At 39.3% G+C, this 20,802-nt stretch overlaps 1 protein-coding gene across 8 annotated transcripts in view; it reads right to left on the bottom strand.

Moving 5' to 3' along the window:
• The window catches only part of LOC128263947 (acetylcholine receptor subunit alpha-like), a 609,051-nt gene that overhangs the window by 211,984 nt on the left and 376,265 nt on the right, over positions 1-20,802 (bottom strand). For all 8 annotated transcript variants that reach the window (XM_052999220.1, XM_052999224.1, XM_052999228.1 and 5 more), the window contains 3 exons: positions 17,557-17,725; positions 17,355-17,491; positions 17,154-17,297 (listed from right to left, as the gene is read on the bottom strand). In XM_052999220.1, the coding sequence (XP_052855180.1) occupies positions 17,154-17,297; positions 17,355-17,491; positions 17,557-17,725 (450 nt within the window). The remainder of the gene's footprint in view (positions 1-17,153; positions 17,298-17,354; positions 17,492-17,556; positions 17,726-20,802) is intronic.

Consider the following 20,802-nt stretch of genomic DNA (forward strand, 5'->3'; position numbering starts at 1 on the left):
TTTGTCATAGGACTCTATATCCCTATATCCCGGGCTATATAGGGATATAGAGTAAAATCGAGGCAGGAACCGTGAAACCGCTTTCACATTTTCCCCCTACTTCTAAACCATATCGGCAACATCCTTCCCTCGACGTTCCCCCTTCTCGTGCTTATTCCCCCCAAAATGTTTCCCCCATAGACTTTTGAATTCTCGCCAGCTTGTTCCCATTTTAACTTGTAGTTTTTGAGTCCTCTGGATCCTACAGGTGGATTCTTCGACGCTTACAATGCCCCGTTGAATTTGCCGCCCGGGATGTTTCTCCATAGACTTTTTGAATTCCCGGGAAGAAAGACATCACCAGCCCAAAGTCCTTCAGACCTATCAGCTTAACTTCGTTTTGTCTTAAAACGCTGGAAAAACTGGTAGACTACAACATCAGAAGAACAGCTCTCAGAGACTGTCCGCTGCAAAACACACAGCATGCATATAGAGCAGTCAACAGACACTGCACTTTATCAACTATGTCGCACCCTAGAAGGGGCAATGGACAGCAAAGAAATAGCTATCTGTGCCTTTCTAGACATAGAGGGAGCCTTCGACAACACATCACATGATGCAGTTCGAGCTGCCCTGTCCAGAAGGAACATAGACACTACTACGAGCAAATGGATTGGCAACCTACTTGAATCCAGGCAAGCAACATGTACACTGGGTTCGGAAAGAGTGACAATTGCTTCCAGCAAAGGCTGCCCGCAAGGAGGAGTACTGTCCCCTCTGCTATGGAGTCTGCTAGTAGATGACCTTCTCAGCAAACTTGCTGGAAAAGGAATCCAATATCAGGGATACGCCGATGACATCGTGATAATCGCCAGAGGCAAATTTGAAGCGACACTCTGCGACATCGTCCAACTAGGACTAAGGACAACGCTGGACTGGTGCAGGGAGGTTGGACTCAACTTAAATCCTGCTAAGACAGTCATCGTTCCTTTCACAAGGAAGTACAAACTACAGAGAATGAGACAAATCTCACTGCTAGGAACTCCTATAGAAACTAGCCGAGAGGTTAAATATCTAGGAATCACTTAAGATAGTAATCTGACTTTCGCTTCCCATGTCCAAAAGACATTGGAAAAGTGTTACAGAGCACTCTATACCTGTCGGAAAATTGCTGGGAAATCCTGGGGAACCAGGCCTCAGATAATACGATGGCTATACTTAATGATCGTGAGACCAATCCTCACTTACGGAGCACTTGCATGGGGCAAACGAGCTAAGCTCATCAGCATGCAAAACCAGCTACAAAGACTTGCCTGCGTATGCATGACAGGGGCAATGAGGACCTGTCCTACAACTGGCTTAGAAGTTTTGATGGAGCTAACACCACTCCACTATGTGATTGATATCCAACGCAAAGCTACACTCCTGAGAATAAGCACTGAGGGCACAGGTAGTGGTTGCATTCTAAATAACAGGGATGCGACTAATCTGTTAGGTGAGGTGCCCCTAATACTCCACCCTAGGGATGAAATGACAGCCGAACTAGTCTTTGAGCAGAAGTTCACAGCACACCTAGGCAATAAGAAAGATTGGACCACACTGTCTGAAGTGCACCCGATGGCTAAACACACCATTGCATGGTACACAGATGGATCCCTGACACAACAAGGCACGGGCCTTGGAGTGGTAGGGCCTCGCATAAAATACCACGAATCCCTTGGCCAATACACCAGCATATTCCAGGCTGAGGTATGTGCCATTGGACGTTGTGCGGAGCTCAACATACAGCGTGGATATAAGGAAAAGGACATATCGATCCTTTCGGACAGCCGAGCAGCAATTACTGCTTTACATAGCAACAAAATCACCTCGAAGCTAGTCCTAGAGGTGAAGAGTAAGCTAAATATACTGGGCAGCCGAAACAGGCTGGCCCTCAGATGGATTCCGGGACATAAGGGTATATCCGGAAATGAACTTGCCGATAAAATGGCAAAACTAGGAGCCGAACAGCCCCTGGTAGGCCCAGAGCCCTACTGTGGCATAGGGAGGCACACTATAAAGAATACCTTAGGAAAGTGGAAGGCGCCATGAGACAAGAACACTGGAGAAATACCCCAGGCCTAAGGCAAGCCAAAACACAAATAAATAACTATAACAAGAAGAGGTTCAAGGAACTTATTCAACTGGGGAAAAATTCACTAAGGATCGTTACCGGGTTACTAACCGGGCACTGTAGACTGAAAAGTCACCTAGGTAAGATGGGAATAACCAGCAGTAGAACTTGCAGATTCTGCGACATTGAGGATGAAACCTCTAGACACATCATTGCAGACTGTCCGGCGTTAGCAAGTATAAGATGTAAAATCTTAGGAACCAGAACTCGTACACCTGAGCTCCTAGGAAGAATCAACCCACTAAAACTCCTCGACTTTATTCGAGGAAGCGGGTTGATATCTGAGCAGTAGGCTCTGAATGGGAGTACAATAGATCTTACAGGTCGCGGTACACTGGACACCCCGATATTAATAATATACAACTTCCCAAGTCCGCCCTTATTTGGAAATTTGCGCGCCCGTTTGGAGTCCCCAATATCAATATCACATCGATTGTGTTGAGTCGGTACAAAAAACTTGTGGTTCGAACTGGGATCAAATTGTAAGTTTGCCTTCTTTTTCTAGTATATTAATATTGCTTTATTTACTTACTCTTCGAACGTGGAATTCATTTTATGTACAATCTATTTTAATCTACTTTTAATGAGCCCTTTGGACCAAATCGTAAATAATATCATTTTAACTTGCCAAGATATACCTCAAATTTTGGACTGAATGAGTCCTTTCTTGTTGTTTGTAATAATTCTTATAATCTATATAATAAAATTTGTATTTCAACCTACGTATATCACTGTTTTAAGAACTCTAATTTTAACACCGTACTTAGTCTTATTTTGTTTTATAATTGGCTCTATATTATATTATTTGTGTTTTTCACGCGAACTCCATATTTGCCCACAACGCTCGACGGCTTAGGGATGCGTACCGTTCCCAGACTTGGGTGAATACACACTGTGGTCTCAAGGTATTCCTTTCGCAGCCGCAGCCTGCTAACCCTTTCTCTGTCCCGGCCGGGTGCGCCGAACGTCTGCTTCCTTCCTGACGATTCGGGCGTTCACTAATAGGCGCCTGACTAGAGGAACGCTTCTACCCTAGCCTCTCCGTATCAGACTCGCTCTGCTCAGGGTACTTGCAGGACTTTCTCGGACTCTGGCAGTAAACTTCTGGGCTCTCAACACATACGCCTTTCACGACAACAGCCGATTGAACGCGATTTGTAGCAAGGCAGATAGTTCTTGACATTTTACCTTCCGAGCTCGCGGTTCCTTTGTCATAGGACTCTATATCCCTATATCCCGGGCTATATAGGGATATAGAGTAAAATCGAGGCAGGAACCGTGAAACCGCTTTCACATTTTCCCCCTACTTCTAAACCATATCGGCGACATCCTTCCCTCGACGTTCCCCCTTCTCGTGCTTATTCCCCCCAAAATGTTTCCCCCATAGACTTTTGAATTCTCGCCAGCTTGTTCCCATTTTAACTTGTAGTTTTTGAGTCCTCTGGATCCTACAGGTGGATTCTTCGACGCTTACAATGCCCCGTTGAATTTGCCGCCCGGGATGTTTCTCCAAAGACTTTTTGAATTCCCGCGCAAGATGTATCCTCCAAGACTTCTCGCTTTCTCAAGCCTTTCTTCTTTCCAATGCCTGATCACACTATCTGTATCGATCGGTGTCCATCTTCGATACCGATTAGTTTAGCCTAGCGTGGCGTTGCGGCGTTTAAGCGGTAAGACTGTGGTCTGGGCCCGTCGCTGATACCGTTTGGCTCATTGCCTGAGTCTCCTTGCAACTTTCCTTTCTGTGCTCACCATATTCGTCGCGCGGAATCGATGGATGACTCTGGATTGCGCCAGACGCTATCATGGTACCTTGCTTCTTTGTTTTCTTTTGGCGGTCTTTACAAATAGAGGGTGACACAATGTCCATAACTATATAAGGGCCTTCGTTTCTGCACGCTAGCTTTGGCGCCCTCCACTACCTTCGAAAAATTGTGCTTCTTTGCCCCGACAATGTCACCTTCTGCTGGGTTCCATTGCATCCTTCGCAAGTTAAGTGCTTGGCTTGGTCCTGAACAGCTTTCTCTATGTTCCGGCGCACGATTTCTTGTTTGCCGTTTCATTAGGTGTTCCCGTATGCTTTCCAGTGCTGATGGTTTTCAATGGACAGACGAAGCTCTTGGCCTTGCGTGAGGAAGTTGTCTAGGATGTACTTAAGCATACTGCTAGGATGATTTTTGGTTACCTTTCGTCCCAATTCCTATGATCTTGCCCTGCAGACTGCGCTATAATCGGATTTTAGTCGGAATTTCCTGTTGTTATTTAGTTTCCATCTCGCTCAGGAATTTTTTGAATGCCCGGCTTGCAAACTGCACTCCGTTGTCCGTTATTACCACTTTTGGGGCTCCATACCTAGCAAAAATCCTTTCCCGGAATTCTTATGTTACCAGTTACCAGTTATGAGCTTTTGAAGGAAGATCACGCTGTAGCAAATCCGACGGTCCTTTAGGGTTAGCAGGTTACAAAAACTAATTTGGATTTGAAGCCATTGTATTGGACTTTTTGTGTTCGGCCTGTAAGGTAGAAACGAATCCACATCAGAAGAGCTGGAGAGTATCCAAGGAGGAAGTAGATCATGGTTCACTGAATCGAAGGCTTTGCTGTAGTCAGTAAAAATTACATCAGTTTGTTTCGAAGATAAAAACCCTTGACTAATGAAAATTGAGAATTCTAGGAGGTTTGTTGTATTAGACCGACATTTTGTGAAACCATGTTGATTCGGCGATGTTAGTGAGCGACACTGATGCTGAAGCTGACCGCATATGAATTTTTCAAACAGCTATTCTTAGCACTAAGTTTGGCTATGCCACGATTCTTACTAATATTGGACCTGCTGTCCATTTTGTAGAGTGGAATAATGAAGTATCCCTTCCAAAAGAAAAAGAAAGATTTATCATTGATAGGCTTCGCATCCATCTATCAAGGGAATGAAAATAGTGTCTGTGTGGAGTAGGGTATAAGAATAAGTGAAATCAGAATTGAGTTGAGTTGAATGGGGTGAACAGGTAAACTGGTAATAATCTCCGAAAAGGTTACTGATTTCCTGATCATTTGACGCAGTATATTTGTTTAAATGAAGGGAACATGTTCGATTTACGCTTTGAATTAACGAATGAGTAAAATAAATTTGGATTGCTGTGGAATTTAACTTTGCAGCATAAAAGATGGCGATTATCGGATTCACAATTATTAAGGATGTAATGGAACTTTGTGTTAGAGGTTTTATGAGTTATGAAAGGAACAAATTCATCTAATGACGAATACAGGAAATAGTCAAAAGTTAATACGGACTCCTTAAGTGGAAGATTGTGAAGACCGGACCAGTCAATTTAGGATGAGAAAGTCGACATTCAAGAGCATTACAAGGCGTTATTGCTAAGTCGATGTTTCCGGAATGTGTTGGGAACCTAAAAAATACAGTTAATAGAAATTTGCAGAGTTGTATGATGAGGGTCCTCTGAAACGGACAGCCGAGGGACGCGAATTGCAATGGCACTGCAAAAGTCTGACTCGGCAAAGGGATAAGTCCATACGATGAACTCATATTGATCACTAGAAACTAGTGCAGCGAAATCAGCATATGCCCAATATAATTAGGTGGTCAGAATCATCTGCGAGTAAGGATGTATTACTGATAGCGGCGAGGTGCTTAAAATAGATTAAAGCATCCGAACCTGGGGGAATATAAGAGCAGGCTGCTAAGAGATTGCAGTGGGAAAGACATATTAAAGCGGCAACGAATTTATTATCGTCGCCTTCCGAAGATAATCGTGATTTGACTGCAATGAGGACCTCGTGGTCATGTCTATACAGAAAGTAATTATTGGATAAGATATTCTCATTATCAGATACGGTAAGATTCAGCCAAGCCTCAGTAAAAGCTGTAATGCTGCAGTTAAACTACAAACAAAAAATAACGAAATAGTGGACAAACTATTAAAAATGGAACTCTCAAGGATCGAAAAAAATAAATTGACAACCACCACAGCATTACCACCACGAATATATGGACTACGCAAAATTCATAAAGAAAGAACCCCTCTACGACCAATCTGCTCCTCCATCGGATCACCATCCTATGCACTATGCAAATACATAATTGACATATTAAAAAACATAACAATAGACTCAAAATATAACTAAAAAAATTCAGTGGAAGATTGTGAAGACCGGACCAGTCAATTTAGGATGAGAAAGTCGACATTCAAGAGCATTACAAGGCGTTATTGCTAAGTCGATGTTTCCGGAATGTGTTGGGAACCTTAAAAATACAGTTAATAGAAATTTGCAGAGTTGTATGATGAGGGTCCTCTGAAACGGACAGCCGAGGGACGCGAATTGCAATGGCATTGCAAAAGTCTGACTCGGCAAAGGGATAAGTCCATACGATGAACTCATATTGATCACTAGGAACTAGTGCAGAGAAATCAGCACATGCCCAATATAATTAGGTGGTCAGAATCATCTGCGAGTAAGGATGTATTACTGATAGCGGCGAGGTGCTTAAAATAGATTAAAGCATCCGAATCTGGGGGAATATAAGAGCAGGCTGCTAAGAGATTGCAGTGGGAAAGACATATTAAAGCGGCAACGAATTTATTATCGTCGCCTTCCGAAGATAATCGTGATTTGACTGCAATGAGGACCTCGTGGTCATGTCTATACAGAAAGTAATTATTGGATAAGATATTCTCATTATCAGATACGGTAAGATTCAGCCAAGCCTCAGTAAAAGCTGTAATGCTGCAGTTAAACTACAAACAAAAAATAACGAAATAGTGGACAAACTATTAAAAATGGAACTCTCAAGGATCGAAAAAATAAATTGACAACCACCACAGCATTACCACCACGAATATAGGGACTACGCAAAATTCATAAAGAAAGAACCCCTCTACGACCAATCTGCTCCTCCATCGGATCACCATCCTATGCACTATGCAAATACACAATTGACATATTAAAAAACATAACAATAGACTCAAAATATAACTAAAAAAATTCAGTGGAAGATTGTGAAGACCGGACCAGTCAATTTAGGATGAGAAAGTCGACATTCAAGAGCATTACAAGGCGTTATTGCTAAGTCGATGTTTCCGGAATGTGTTGGGAACCTAAAAAATACTGTTAATAGAAATTTGCAGAGTTGTATGATGAGGGTCCTCTGAAACGGACAGCCGAGGGACGCGAATTGCAATGGCATTGCAAAAGTCTGACTCGGCAAAGGGATAAGTCCATACGATGAACTCATATTGATCACTAGGAACTAGTGCAGCGAAATCAGCACATGCCCAATATAATTAGGTGGTCAGAATCATCTGCGAGTAAGGATGTATTACTGATAACGGCGAGGTGCTTAAAATAGATTAAAGCATCCGAACCTGGGGGAATATAAGAGCAGGCTGCTAAGAGATTGCAGTGGGAAAGACATATTAAAGCGGCAACGAATTTATTATCGTCGCCTTCCGAAGATAATCGTGATTTGACTGCAATGAGGACCTCGTGGTCATGTCTATACAGAAAGTAATTATTGGATAAGATATTCTCATTATCAGATACGGTAAGATTCAGCCAAGCCTCAGTAAAAGCTGTAATGCTGCAGTTAAACTACAAACAAAAAATAACGAAATAGTGGACAAACTATTAAAAATGGAACTCTCAAGGATCGAAAAAAATAAATTGACAACCACCACAGCATTACCACCACGAATATAGGGACTACGCAAAATTCATAAAGAAAGAACCCCTCTACGACCAATCTGCTCCTCCATCGGATCACCATCCTATGCACTATGCAAATACACAATTGACATATTAAAAAACATAACAATAGACTCAAAATATAACTAAAAAAATTCAGTGGAAGATTGTGAAGACCGGACCAGTCAATTTAGGATGAGAAAGTCGACATTCAAGAGCATTACAAGGCGTTATTGCTAAGTCGATGTTTCCGGAATGTGTTGGGAACCTAAAAAATACAGTTAATAGAAATTTGCAGAGTTGTATGATGAGGGTCCTCTGAAACGGACAGCCGAGGGACGCGAATTGCAATGGCATTGCAAAAGTCTGACTCGGCAAAGGGATAAGTCCATACGATGAACTCATATTGATCACTAGGAACTAGTGCAGCGAAATCAGCACATGCCCAATATAATTAGGTGGTCAGAATCATCTGCGAGTAAGGATGTATTACTGATAACGGCGAGGTGCTTAAAATAGATTAAAGCATCCGAACCTGGGGGAATATAAGAGCAGGCTGCTAAGAGATTGCAGTGGGAAAGACATATTAAAGCGGCAACGAATTTATTATCGTCGCCTTCCGAAGATAATCGTGATTTGACTGCAATGAGGACCTCGTGGTCATGTCTATACAGAAAGTAATTATTGGATAAGATATTCTCATTATCAGATACGGTAAGATTCAGCCAATCCTCAGTAAAAGCTGTAATGCTGCAGTTAAACTACAAACAAAAAATAACGAAATAGTGGACAAACTATTAAAAATGGAACTCTCAAGGATCGAAAAAAATAAATTGACAACTACCACAGCATTACCACCACGAATATATGGACTACGCAAAATTCATAAAGAAAGAACCCCTCTACGACCAATCTGCTCCTCCATCGGATCACCATCCTATGCACTATGCAAATACATAATTGACATATTAAAAAACATAACAATAGACTCAATATATAACTAAAAAATTCAGAAGAATTCAAAGACAAAATCAGGAACACATATATTGGCGACGATGAAAGATGAATTTCATTTGACGTAATTTCATTATTTCCGAGTATACCGACAGATCCAGCCCTGGATATAATTAAAAAAAAAATAATACAAAAACAGACAAAGAAAACAGATATTTCAAATTTGAAAACAATTTTTACACACAATTAAAAGGAATGCCTATGGGATCGCCAGCCTCGCCGGTCATTGCAGATGACAACACGTTAGAAAAACTAAGACGACCTCCAAGATTACTGACAAAATATGTAGATGACCTGTTCGCAAATATTCAAGAGGATGACATTAAAACTACACTGACCATGCTCAACTCTTTCGCCAATAATATAAAATTTACAATGGAACTAGAAGAAAACGTTCATTTAGACGTGGAAACCGACTTAAATTAAAATGGTAAAATGAAGTTGACAAAAAAGACGTAATATATAAAATACCGTGCAACGGCAACAACAACGAAATAGGAACAACAAAATCGAAACTAAAAACTAGACTAGCACAGCATAAATCGGACTTCAAAGCTACGAACGCACATAAAACAGCACTCATGTCCCACTGTGCCAAGAATAATCACTCTCCGAACTTCGAAGAGGCGGGTATTATAATTTCAGTCAGAAGTTGGCAACGCAGTGAAGGAGACGTTTCCGGCCCTATAAAGTTTATATATTCTTGATCAGCATCACTAGGAGAGTCGATCTAGCCATGTCCGTCTGTCCGTCCGTCTGTCCGTCCGTCTGTCCGTCTGTCCGTCCGTTTCTACGCAAACTAGTCTCTCAGTTTTAAAGCTATCTGTATGAAACTTTTCCAAAAGTTGTCTTTCTATTGCAGGTAGTATATAACTAGTGATGCTGATCAAGAATATATATACGTTATAGGGTCGGAAATGTCTCCTTCACAGCGTTGCAAACTTCTGACTGAAATTATAATACCCTCTGCAAGGGTATAAAATATTATAACTTTGCTCTTTTTGAATTTTTTTATTTAATTCTTCAACATAATGTAATGGTTGAATATTTCAGAATTACGTTTTAAATTTTATCAAATTCGGACGACTATAGCACATAGCTCCCATAAGAACAATCGGAAAAATAAATCAAAAGAATTATAACTTTGATGTTTTTTTATTTTTTTTTTAGATCGGACGACTATAACATAAAGCTAACATGGAAACAATGAAAATATAAAAAAAAAATTAAAAAAACTTAACTTTTTTAATTTGTAATTTTTCTTAGAAATTCTTTTTGATTATTTAATTATTTGACAATTCAGAATTACGCTTTTAATTTTATTAAAATCGGAAAACAATATCACTCAAATAATTGAGCTGCAAATCATCATAGCTTCAATGCTTTTAAACATAACCCATAATTTTAATGACTTCAAGAATATTTAATAGCTGCAAGGGTATATGAATTTCGGCTTGCCGAAGTTTGCTTCCTTTCTTGTTTTTATATAAATTTATTTGAAGTATGTACAAGTATCTGAAAAGGACACTCTACTAGCACCCTTTATTTGATTTTACTTTTATCAATGCCGTGGCTAGAAATGCTTGTTCCTTAGTAACGCAAGTGTTTACCTTTTCCCTTTTTCAGTCGAAAAATGGAGTATGGTGTGATGTGGTTTCTTGCAAGTTGAGCATAAATATTCCGAGTTACAATTCTTGCAAAAAGAATGCTTAAAGCATCTATTGCATAAGCGCTCTTTTCGGTAAACTCCCCTGGTTCTTTCGGACTTATTCCTCTAAATTTATAACAATTTGTTACAAAGTGTGCAACACTTTTACAAAGCAAACAACTTTTCTTAACAGTGCTTTTTACCACTTTTTTAAAAGCTTTCTTTTCATCATTTAGTGTTGTGGTAGGCGTTTAACAATTCTTATTTTCTCACACGTCTCAATGCTACTACTCGCTCACACTCCAAGTTTTAGAATGACTTATCGGAGAGATCCTCTTACAGTTCATGTTACTTAAAATCGGTTTAACATAACTTTTAACATAAGTATCGTATATTGGTGTTTTATAATTATTTGTATTGTGTAAGTATCGGTATAATAATATATGTGTGTTAGTGTGTGTAGAGCCTACTACAGTGTTGAGCTAAGAGCGCTAACACGTTGCTCTAAAAATTCCATTACATCGCTTTGTAATTGATTTTGCATCTTTTTTTATATGCTTTTCAAATAAGTGCGGTTTTCAAATATTTTAATTTTAGAGATGTTCTCAGATAATCTCTATTATCAATTATTTCTTTAAATAATTCAGAAAATAAGTCCACCTCTTTTCCTTCTCCAGTAAAGGTGGGAACTTGTGTTTTCGGCAATATGGGAAGGTCATCAACTCTATCCCTTACCAATAACCCATTATTAATTCCTATGTTCACGTCTAAAGAATTCATCCTTTCGTCTAGGATTGTTAAAATGTTTTTGAAGTCAAATTCTACTTCTTCGACGGTTTCGTCGAAAAGATATGTTATTTTCATATTTTTTGTAGAACTCCTTTATTTTAGCGTTTGCTCTATTTCAAAATTTTTTTATTATTTTATTACCTCTAAGTGAGCAGTCTTCACAGCTAGCCTTATTGAGCTCGTGAATACATTCCTTTAAATATTTTTTTAAATTTATCCACGTTTTTGTCGAACACATCTGCCAATTTGTTTGGGTCACTTTCTGCTTCCTTTTCAATTTTGGTATCAGAACCAACTCTCAAACTTTCAAATTTACTTTTATGGGTTTCAATAAAGCTACAAATCTCTTCAAACAACTTTTTGTTAAAATAGTCATGATCGACTACTCCCCATTTTAGTAATGTTACATGCTTTTGTAATTGTTTCGTTTGTTAATTGACCTGCTTCAATTATTAAAAAGGTGGAACACAAAAAGAAAGTAGCAAGTAGGGCAAAAGAGTTGCCGAGGAAGGACCCCAGTGTAAGTTCTTCTCTGAGGGTCCCAATGTGGTCGAGATTACTCAGACTCAGCTCGTGAAGAAATAAGAGACTCAGCCGGTTCTAGTGGGCCGTGATGTTGACTATGGCCATGGCTGACACAGCAGGTTTTCATTGAACTTCCAAATTGATTTACGAACCAAGTTGCGTTGAGGGCTACCTTGTCACAATAGGTTACCAGGTAGGTTCCAGATATTTTTTGCTCTCGCCCTTGGTTTTCGGCTATGGTCACGTTGGCATCGTTCACGATGAGGGTGCCATGATCCACAATGGTAACTGGATCCAGGTGACCTGGGAGCGTGGAGCAGTGTGCAATAGCCCCAGAAACTATTTGCTGGGCGACGGTGCCATTTTGTAGCTCCCTGCAGAAGGTGGCGCCGACCTTCGTTTTGCAGAGACCGATGTTAAGGTTTCGCGCTGGGCATTTGGCGACAGGTTCCCATCTTCAAAGTCCGGATTTTTTTCTGGTGCTGAACTGGATAGACTGTTAACTTCTTACATATAAATTTAGGGCTAGGGAATTTAATGAGAAAATGTTGAATTTCAGAATCTTGAAAAACACTAATACTAGATACCTCTAATAATTCTATCAAACTAACGCCTTGAATTCCCCAAAATCGGAAATAGCCATAATTGCTGGACTTACGATGTTTAATTTTGCTAGGTTTAAGCCCATTAAAATGTTTTCTAGATCCGTGATTACAATTCTATATTTTGCTAGAGTAATTTCGAAAAGGTGGGTTTCTTTATCTGTTTCGAATTTATGGATTTGATTCATTGAATCTGTGAGTTCATTTAGACGTTTCTGAAATTTGATATCTAATTCTGTTTGTCCTTCATCTGTTCTCATTAATTGTTCTTGATTGAATTTTATTTGCTCCCAATCGTTAAAGTCGGGTGTGCCGGCAATAACTTTTAGTGCTGTCCCGATTAAGATAATACTCCTAGCGGCTCTTTGGTGGATTTTTAAGGTAATCACCAACTTGCGAATATTTAAAAGATCTGTCATTATGACTGGTGTCCTGTGATCGTCTGTAATTGTCTTCGTCATTGTTTCCGTCTGGCGTAGTCTTCATAAGTCGTCACGTTCGTTGAGTGCTGTAGGTATCCGTAGGACTCCCAGATGACAATTTCGTTGTCTTCTATCGGAATGTAGTCTGCGTTCGTGTAGTCATTAAGTTTTACTGTCGCGTCCGTCTTGATAGCCGAAAGTACAAAAACTAAGACGAATTTTCCTAACCTAGAAAAATATAAAAATAATAGAAAAAGGGGTTCAGTAATCTCGCGAAGATGGTTAGCGTAGATTGTCCTTGTGGACCACCCTCCCCTCAATTTGGACCGTTGTCCCCAGTTCTGCTTTAATGATTTTTTCCGAACATAAGAAAACTTTTTCACCAGCTTAATAGCCCTTTTGGGTCCTATCTTTGTTTACCTGGTCAAGGGATTTTTCTTGAGCCTGTTGGATTCTCTTACTAATTCTGCTTTCGAAATCCGCTGGTTTTGAGTAAACAATCTCTAAGGGTTTTTTGTTGGATATCGAGTGATTTAATTGTTTCGGAGTTGAACAATAAATTCGTTATCACAATAAATTGTTTAGATTTTTTGGAAGAAATTAATTATGTGTAGTAAAAGGGATTTTACGTCCACTATGGCCCTCAATGCGATAGTCTGCACCGGGTCGAATTTTGAAAATTTATCGATGCATGTTAGAAAGAGGATTCCATCTGTTAAAAAAATGTCGATGTGAAGAATTGCCCCCACATTGCGTTTGTATTTTGCCATTGAACAGGTCTTGCAATTCAAGGTTGTTTCTGTTGCTACCCGAAGCATTTTAGGGAAAAAATAGTCCCTCAAGATTAGCTTTACGTTTTCTTGTGCTGCTTGGTGAGCCCAGTTTTGTTCTGCTATGACAATTTCCTTTTGCTCGGTTTGAAAGACGTGCTGGGGAACAATTCAACTAGTCGGTGTTGAATAAATGCCAAGATCGGTAGGAAACAATATATTTCGTTTACCACCTCAGCATTGACTAAATCTTGTAAAGTGTTAAGCAGATTATTTCGGTTAGAAATTTTATTACATGTCGCACATTGCTTTTAAAAAAGATGAATGTGTCAACAGAGGAGCTGTTTCCTTCCTCAATTACTATTTGATTCCAGTAAAACAGTTTACTGGGTTGTCTGTCGTGTCTATGGTGTATGCCAGTGACTGTTCGCTGTGTATGGTTGCTACCTTCTGATTCTATTTCGTCTTCTAAGACGTTTATGTTCTGGCAAGACAGCGCGTCTGCCACAAGGTTTTCATTGCCAGGTTTATAAACTAATTTTTCGCCGTGATTGTCCAGCGTTTTAGTTTCACGTTAGGGTTTTTGTCCGAGGCGGCAAAGGTAAGTGGCTGATGGTCGGAAAAGATCTGCAAGCCTTTTACTTCGTACAAATAATTCCGGAGGTTTTTCAGTGCCCAAACTATAGGGAGGAGCTCTCGCTCGTTGGTTGCATAATTTTTTTCGTTGTCCCGCAGGGCACGTGATATCATAGTGATGGGGCCATCTTGCGATAGTACCGCTCCCAATCTAGAGCCTGATTGTCGGTCGTCAAATCAACTGGTTTTTTGAAGTCCGGGTAGGAAAGCAGAACGTCTTCTGATGCCAAGATCTCTCTCAGCCTGTCAAACGTTTCTCTCTGTTCCTTGGTCATATCTATGTCAACTTTTCTCGACTGATATTTGTGAAGGGATATTCGTTAAGGGTCTTGCGATAGCCGCGAAGCTTTTTATAATAGCTTGCTAGTCCCAGGAAAGATCTGAGTTCGTATAGCGTTCTAGGCGGGGGGGATTTTTTTTATTGCTTTGACCTTCTCAGGTGAAGTTCGTAGCCCTGTTTGAGACACTATGAATCCCAAGTATTCGACCCTTTTTTTTAGAACTTTGAACTTTTTGTTAAGGCCCAATCCACATCCCTAATATGGTCTCCTTTGTTTTGGAAAATATTATAACATCATCGACCCACACATAGCATATCTTCGAAATTCCTTCACGAAAGACATGATCGATGGCCCTCTGGAAAATGCTCAGGGCATTCTTAAGTCCAAATGGCAATCTACAGAATTCGTATTTGCCGTTGTTTATTGAAAAGGCTGTCTTTTCTCTGTCTTTTTCTGCCAGCTCTATCTGATGAAAGCCTGACTTGAAATCGAGTGTCGTAAAAAATTTTGAACTCGCCCATACTCGACAGTATTGTCGAGATGGTAGGGATAGGGTATCTATCGTCTACGGTTTTTTGGTTTAGTTTCCTAAAGTCGATAACCAATCGCTTCTTTTTAACCCAATTATGGTCAGTTCCTTTCTATCCACAACCCAGGTAGGGTTATTATTTGGAAACTTGGATGGCCTTATTACGCCGTCCGCAAGAAGTTGTTTAGCCTCTGCATTGACGAATTCGGTTACACCCATAAGTTGCGGGTATGACTTAGAGTATACTGGTTCCCCGTCCGTTTTAATCGTTGCCAATGTGTTTATGTTGAACGGTAACGCCTCGTTCGGATCGGCGAAGGCTTTATGATTTTTTACAGTCATTTTATCGAAGGTGGCTTTAATTGCCAGAGGAACGTCCTCGTCATCGATTTTTATGAAGTTAACGTTTTCCGCTTTAGCAAAATGGATCTTTTCAGTTCCTTTGCACAATTTAGCATAGGAAAATTTGAAATTTATTTGATTTTAAGTGTCGACGAAATTTATTTTTGAAATATTTGCATTAGCGAACACTTAGGACAAAAAGCCTACTCACACGTTCTTCTGTTTATTTCGTCTTCGCGTTCTATGTTTTGCCTACGGATTTTTCCGCCACTGGTACTGGCCGCTGCCGCTGTCGCTGCCGCTGCTGTTGTCTTCTTAGGGAGGAATTTTTTGCAATTCCCGTTGCAGATTTTGGGTTTCTTCCACTTGTTAAGAGGCATTTTTTCGATTTTGGGTTTCTACCACTTTGTTAAAAGAGTTTTCCTGCACTTTGTTAAAAGTTTTAGGAAAATGTATGGTTTGATTTTTGTATTTTTCTAGTGCCAGTTCTTGACCGCATTTTTAATTATTTTTTCACTTGCACATTATTGCTCTGAATCGCGTGAGTCGTTGATTTTAATTTTATTTCACTTGCACTTGGATCGCGTGAGTGTCGTTTAGTTGGGCGACAATTATAAAACTCGTATTTTATTTTTGTATTTATTTCCATACGCCCTTAAGGGCATAGGTATTTTATACAGAGTTAAAACTAAAGAACCTATCCAACTGCAGCTTGAGGCCTTTGCCTGGCTGCAGCGTTGTCGCCAAGGTGCCGGGTCAGCGTTTTGTCCCGGCCCGTGGCGATCACTCGCTCCGCGAGTGCTCTGGTCTGACTCCGGGCACTTTCACCCGGAACGCGCGGTCAGCGGTTTCCTCGTTGCGCGTGCAGGCCACCGGATATGGTCTACAACTCGGCAGTTTCTTCTCTTGGGAACTGCCTGTGTTAACTTATATGCTAAAACCCCTCACAGGAGGTCAAGTTCTTATCAGATTGGTATTTTTAGATTTAGGTAAACAATGTGATCTCAAATGTCATGTTCATATGTGAACACATACCCAATGCCGATGATCAATTATAACCTGGACCAACTGCGGGAAGCTAAATGCATTAGCAGCCTCGACTTAAATAACGGGTACTGGCAGATACCGTTGGAGGCAGCCAGGCAGTATGCCGCGTTTACAAGCATGGAAAGGCCTGTTCCAATGGAAAGTTATGCTTTTCGGCTTGCACTCGGCATCACCAACATTTCAGCGGGCGTTGGATCAGGACCCGAAATGATGGCGCACTCCTCTGCGTATCAGGATGATATCATCGTCGTCGAACGGACGCTAGAAGAGAACATGCGTAACCTAAAGGAAGCATTTAGAAGACTGAGAGCGGCGATCCTGAAAGTAAACGCTGATAAGTGTTTTGGAACAAGCCGAATGTAGCTGGATAAGGGACATGAGGAGCAAGATAGCCCAGAACGCTCAAAAATATCCTGGCTACTTTAAGTTTTTTTACTCCGCTATAACTTTGGTCTATTGATCTAAGAAATATGTGTTTTATAATATATTTTATTATGTTTCAATAGCATCTGAATGGTGTCTCTATCTTTAAAACTGAATAAATGTACGGGGGTATCAAGAAAATATCTAATCATACTCGTTCATTTCAAATTGTTTTAATATAGATGATAATATACATAAATAAATTATTATTATTACTATGAAATTATCATTAAGAAATAGGTTTTTTTTTTTAAATTATAATGCAATTCTTACCTTGTTTCAAAGTTGTACGTAGGTCTCTTAATGAATAAAAATGAAGGCAAAAAGTCTATAAATACGCGTTTAACCCAGGGTGCCATCCTATGAGTTTGAGGGGATCGGAAATGGACATTCAAAACAACAACCGTCACGCATATGCTTTAAAATAATGTAAAATGTCACATATGAACATAAAGGTAAATGATTCAAAATTACCTTATAGATACAAGTATCATAGCAAATATTAGATATTTCCCAAGTAAAGGTACAACTAATGACGTGGGAGGAATGATTTCAACCACCAAAAGAAAAAACACGTGTAAACTAATCAGGATGGAAATAGATAGTGTAACCTGAAATTGAAAAAATATGTTTAATATTATTCTAGTATCGATAAAATGTATAATATTTGGTATACCTTTTCTCCACTATCCGATGGTAGGTAAAAGGTCAATACAGTTAAAAATGAAATACCCATACATGGTATTATTATATTAACTGTATAAAACAGCGTTTTCCTCCTCATTGTAATGTTAAATGTTATGTCCAAATAAGGTTCATCGCAACATGTATAAAACTTTTCATTCCTGTAAAATATATCCAATGTAAAATTCAACCAGAAGTAAAGCTAAAGTCGAGTGCTCCGACTTCCAGAGGCAGATCTTTAAGTAGCTAATAGGCGCATCAGACAGGAATAACTATCATCATAAAAAAACAATAAAGGAAGGCAACTTCGGCTATTGCAAAAATTAAATATTTTATCTTTATTCTGTTTGACTTGTATATGTAAATGCTTAAAAGCTGTGAAGCTATGAATTTTTCGATCCTCTCCTTCAATGTATTACAATTTTTTGACTGAACAATTTCAAGCACACTCATAAAATTGTTGGCCCGAAATCGCCATAAAACTAAGAAAACCGTCCTAAAAGGGACCCAATGGCGATTGTATGGACCCTTATTTGTATGGCCCATTTTTCCTAAATCAATGGCGATGTTTTCTAAACGTTAGGGCGATTTTCTTAAATTTAAGGCGATATTTATAAAAATGTTCATAAATTTAGAGCAATTATCTTGAAAAAAAGTTTTTTCTTAAATTTAGGGACAATTTTTTTTTCAATAAAAAAATACATGCTTTGAGTGGGCAAAGGCGGTCTTACTTGACGACAACAACAATTGGGGTAGACCAATGGAGAAGGCATGACCAGTCAGCAAAAGAGCAAAAACATACCAGCCGTGGCACCTGGTTCCTTACACTGGATTCTCTTAATGTCCTAGGCAAAGACTCCGGCTCCCCACCAGACGCCTTGTATAAGGCTTCAATAGTTGTTGACGTCTATTGTGACGTTCAGACCAAGGGCCAGAACGTGGGTCTCATCAGAACCCTCCGACCCCGAGGAGAATCTGAAAATCCTAACGAGGTTCAAGCTGAAAGTAACTCAGACGGAAAAGAGCTAGAAGAATACGATGAACGCCGTCTATCTGCTTAATTCCAAATGCAGCAGAACTCAATTAATTATGAGTTCAATAAAAACCTACCTAGCACGCACAAGTTAGTGACCGACAATTTGGCGGCCTGAGTTTCGTATGACGACGACGAAATGAAACCAGAGGAGGAGGTAAGCGACGCAGGCAATGTGTCAACCTACAGACCCCTTGTGGAATCCTTTAAATACATATACACCCAAGCCGACAAGCTACTAGACTTTGACGAGGAGACGGAGGCCAACCAGGTGACCCTCTAGTGCGCCTTGAGACCAGCGTAATAGACGTAATCCTTACTCAAGAACAATGGACTGTTGGTAACAAAATCTGTGGAATAAAAACCCTCAAAGATAATACTTTTAAAAATAGTGGTAAGGCCAAACTCAGAACCTTTTTTTTTATTAATCTTCTTCAACAGATAAGAGACGGTGATCTTACTACGGTCAGAAGCATTTCATATTTCTACCCCAAAAGTCTGCCCCAAAAGAAAAGTAAAACCTTTAGCCCCCATGGCGGTGGAAGGATTTCAACAGGGATTTCAACAGGGCTAATCATAGCAACACTGTTAACAGCAGTAAAGAATACCAAACAAACGACGAGAGTGGGTCCGCTTCTGTAATAACACTAAATTTAAATCATTATCAACCACAATCATCACCACCATAGCACAGTGCGTTTGGCACTTCTTTTCTAACCCCAGGAGGCAGTCCCCTTTAACAGAAAAGACGACCAAACGAGCACTTAATTTCAGAGATATAAAATGCAGACCGTATTAAATGGGCCATATACTTTTGCAAACCCTTTAAATACCCATGAGCATAGTTAATTAGTTAATTGTTCTTAATTTTGGTAATATCTGAAGTTTAGCAAAAAGCTACTTTGAATATAATTAAAGTTCAGCAAAAAACAATTTTAAACCTCTAATAGTTTATAAATATTTTAATGTTTTTCAATCTTTTATATCATAACAATTAGGGTTTAATATTTTTATAAATGTATATTCATCTTAATCGTTGAAAAATTTTAGTTTTTTTTTTTGTATTGACGTTTTTGTTGTTTTAATTTTCATTATTTACAAAATAGTTTAAACCTATCCTAATGTACTAGGCGCGGTGAAAAGTAACCTCTTTAATATGAAAATATTTAAAAAAATGTTTTTTTTTCAATGATCTCCTCGTGCAATCTTAATTTTTTCTTCCATCTTTTCCACTTTGGGAATATATATTATTATTTTGATTGCTGTTGATGGTTTTTCATTTTCGAGGTAGCCCACGAAGGGTATTACATGACAGTCCCAGAAAACCAACGACATAACCTTTCAAACCCATTGAACCTCTTGTCGGCTTTCGTCCAAGATGCCATTTGTTGTAAATGAAGAATAATCAGTTAATTTTATAAAATTACCTTGCATTCCCTTGCAAAATTAAACGAGTTTAATTTTATAATGCCCAAATAATACAAATGAGCAAAAAACCCGAATGCACACGAAGTGCAGGGGCCTGCTGCTGTGAGCACGGGGGGCCTCCCGCTTTCCGTTTTTTTGTGTCAAAAATCGTTGTATGAAATGACCAGTCTATATGTTGTATGGTTAGTGCATCAACGAAATAAGCAAAAAGATATATATAGGAACAACAAAATCGAAATTAAAAACTAGACTAGCACAGAATAAATCGGGCTTCAAAGTTAGACACCATACGAACGCGCAAAAAACAGCACTCATGTCCCACTGTGCCAAGAATAATCACTCTCCAAACTTCGAAGAGGCGAGTATCTTAACACAAGAACAACACTATGCCAAACGATTCACCGTAGAAATACTATATATTAGAAAAACACCTACAGACATACGGATGAACTGCAAAACGGAAACTGACAATTGCGCTCATTTATATAGACATTTACTAGGGAAAGAAAAAAGAAAAAGAGTTAACAACTCCACGTCACAGGACGCAGACGTGTAAATTAAATGTATTTTAAATGTAAATTGTTTTTTTTTGTTAAGAATATTAAAATCGTTGTTATAATTTTTGAGTTGCCGACTAGAATCCGAAATATATCGACAAATAACCAAAATTAAAATTGTGTTATTTTTTCAACATCCTGACTTCGGGCCGGCTAAAAATTAATAAAAAATAAAAAAAAAAATTTAACTAATAAAGGAACTTTATATTCTTGATCATTC

Source organism: Drosophila gunungcola, unplaced genomic scaffold (genome assembly GCF_025200985.1).
Source record: "Drosophila gunungcola strain Sukarami unplaced genomic scaffold, Dgunungcola_SK_2 000029F, whole genome shotgun sequence".
NCBI lineage: Eukaryota > Metazoa > Arthropoda > Insecta > Diptera > Drosophilidae > Drosophila > Drosophila gunungcola.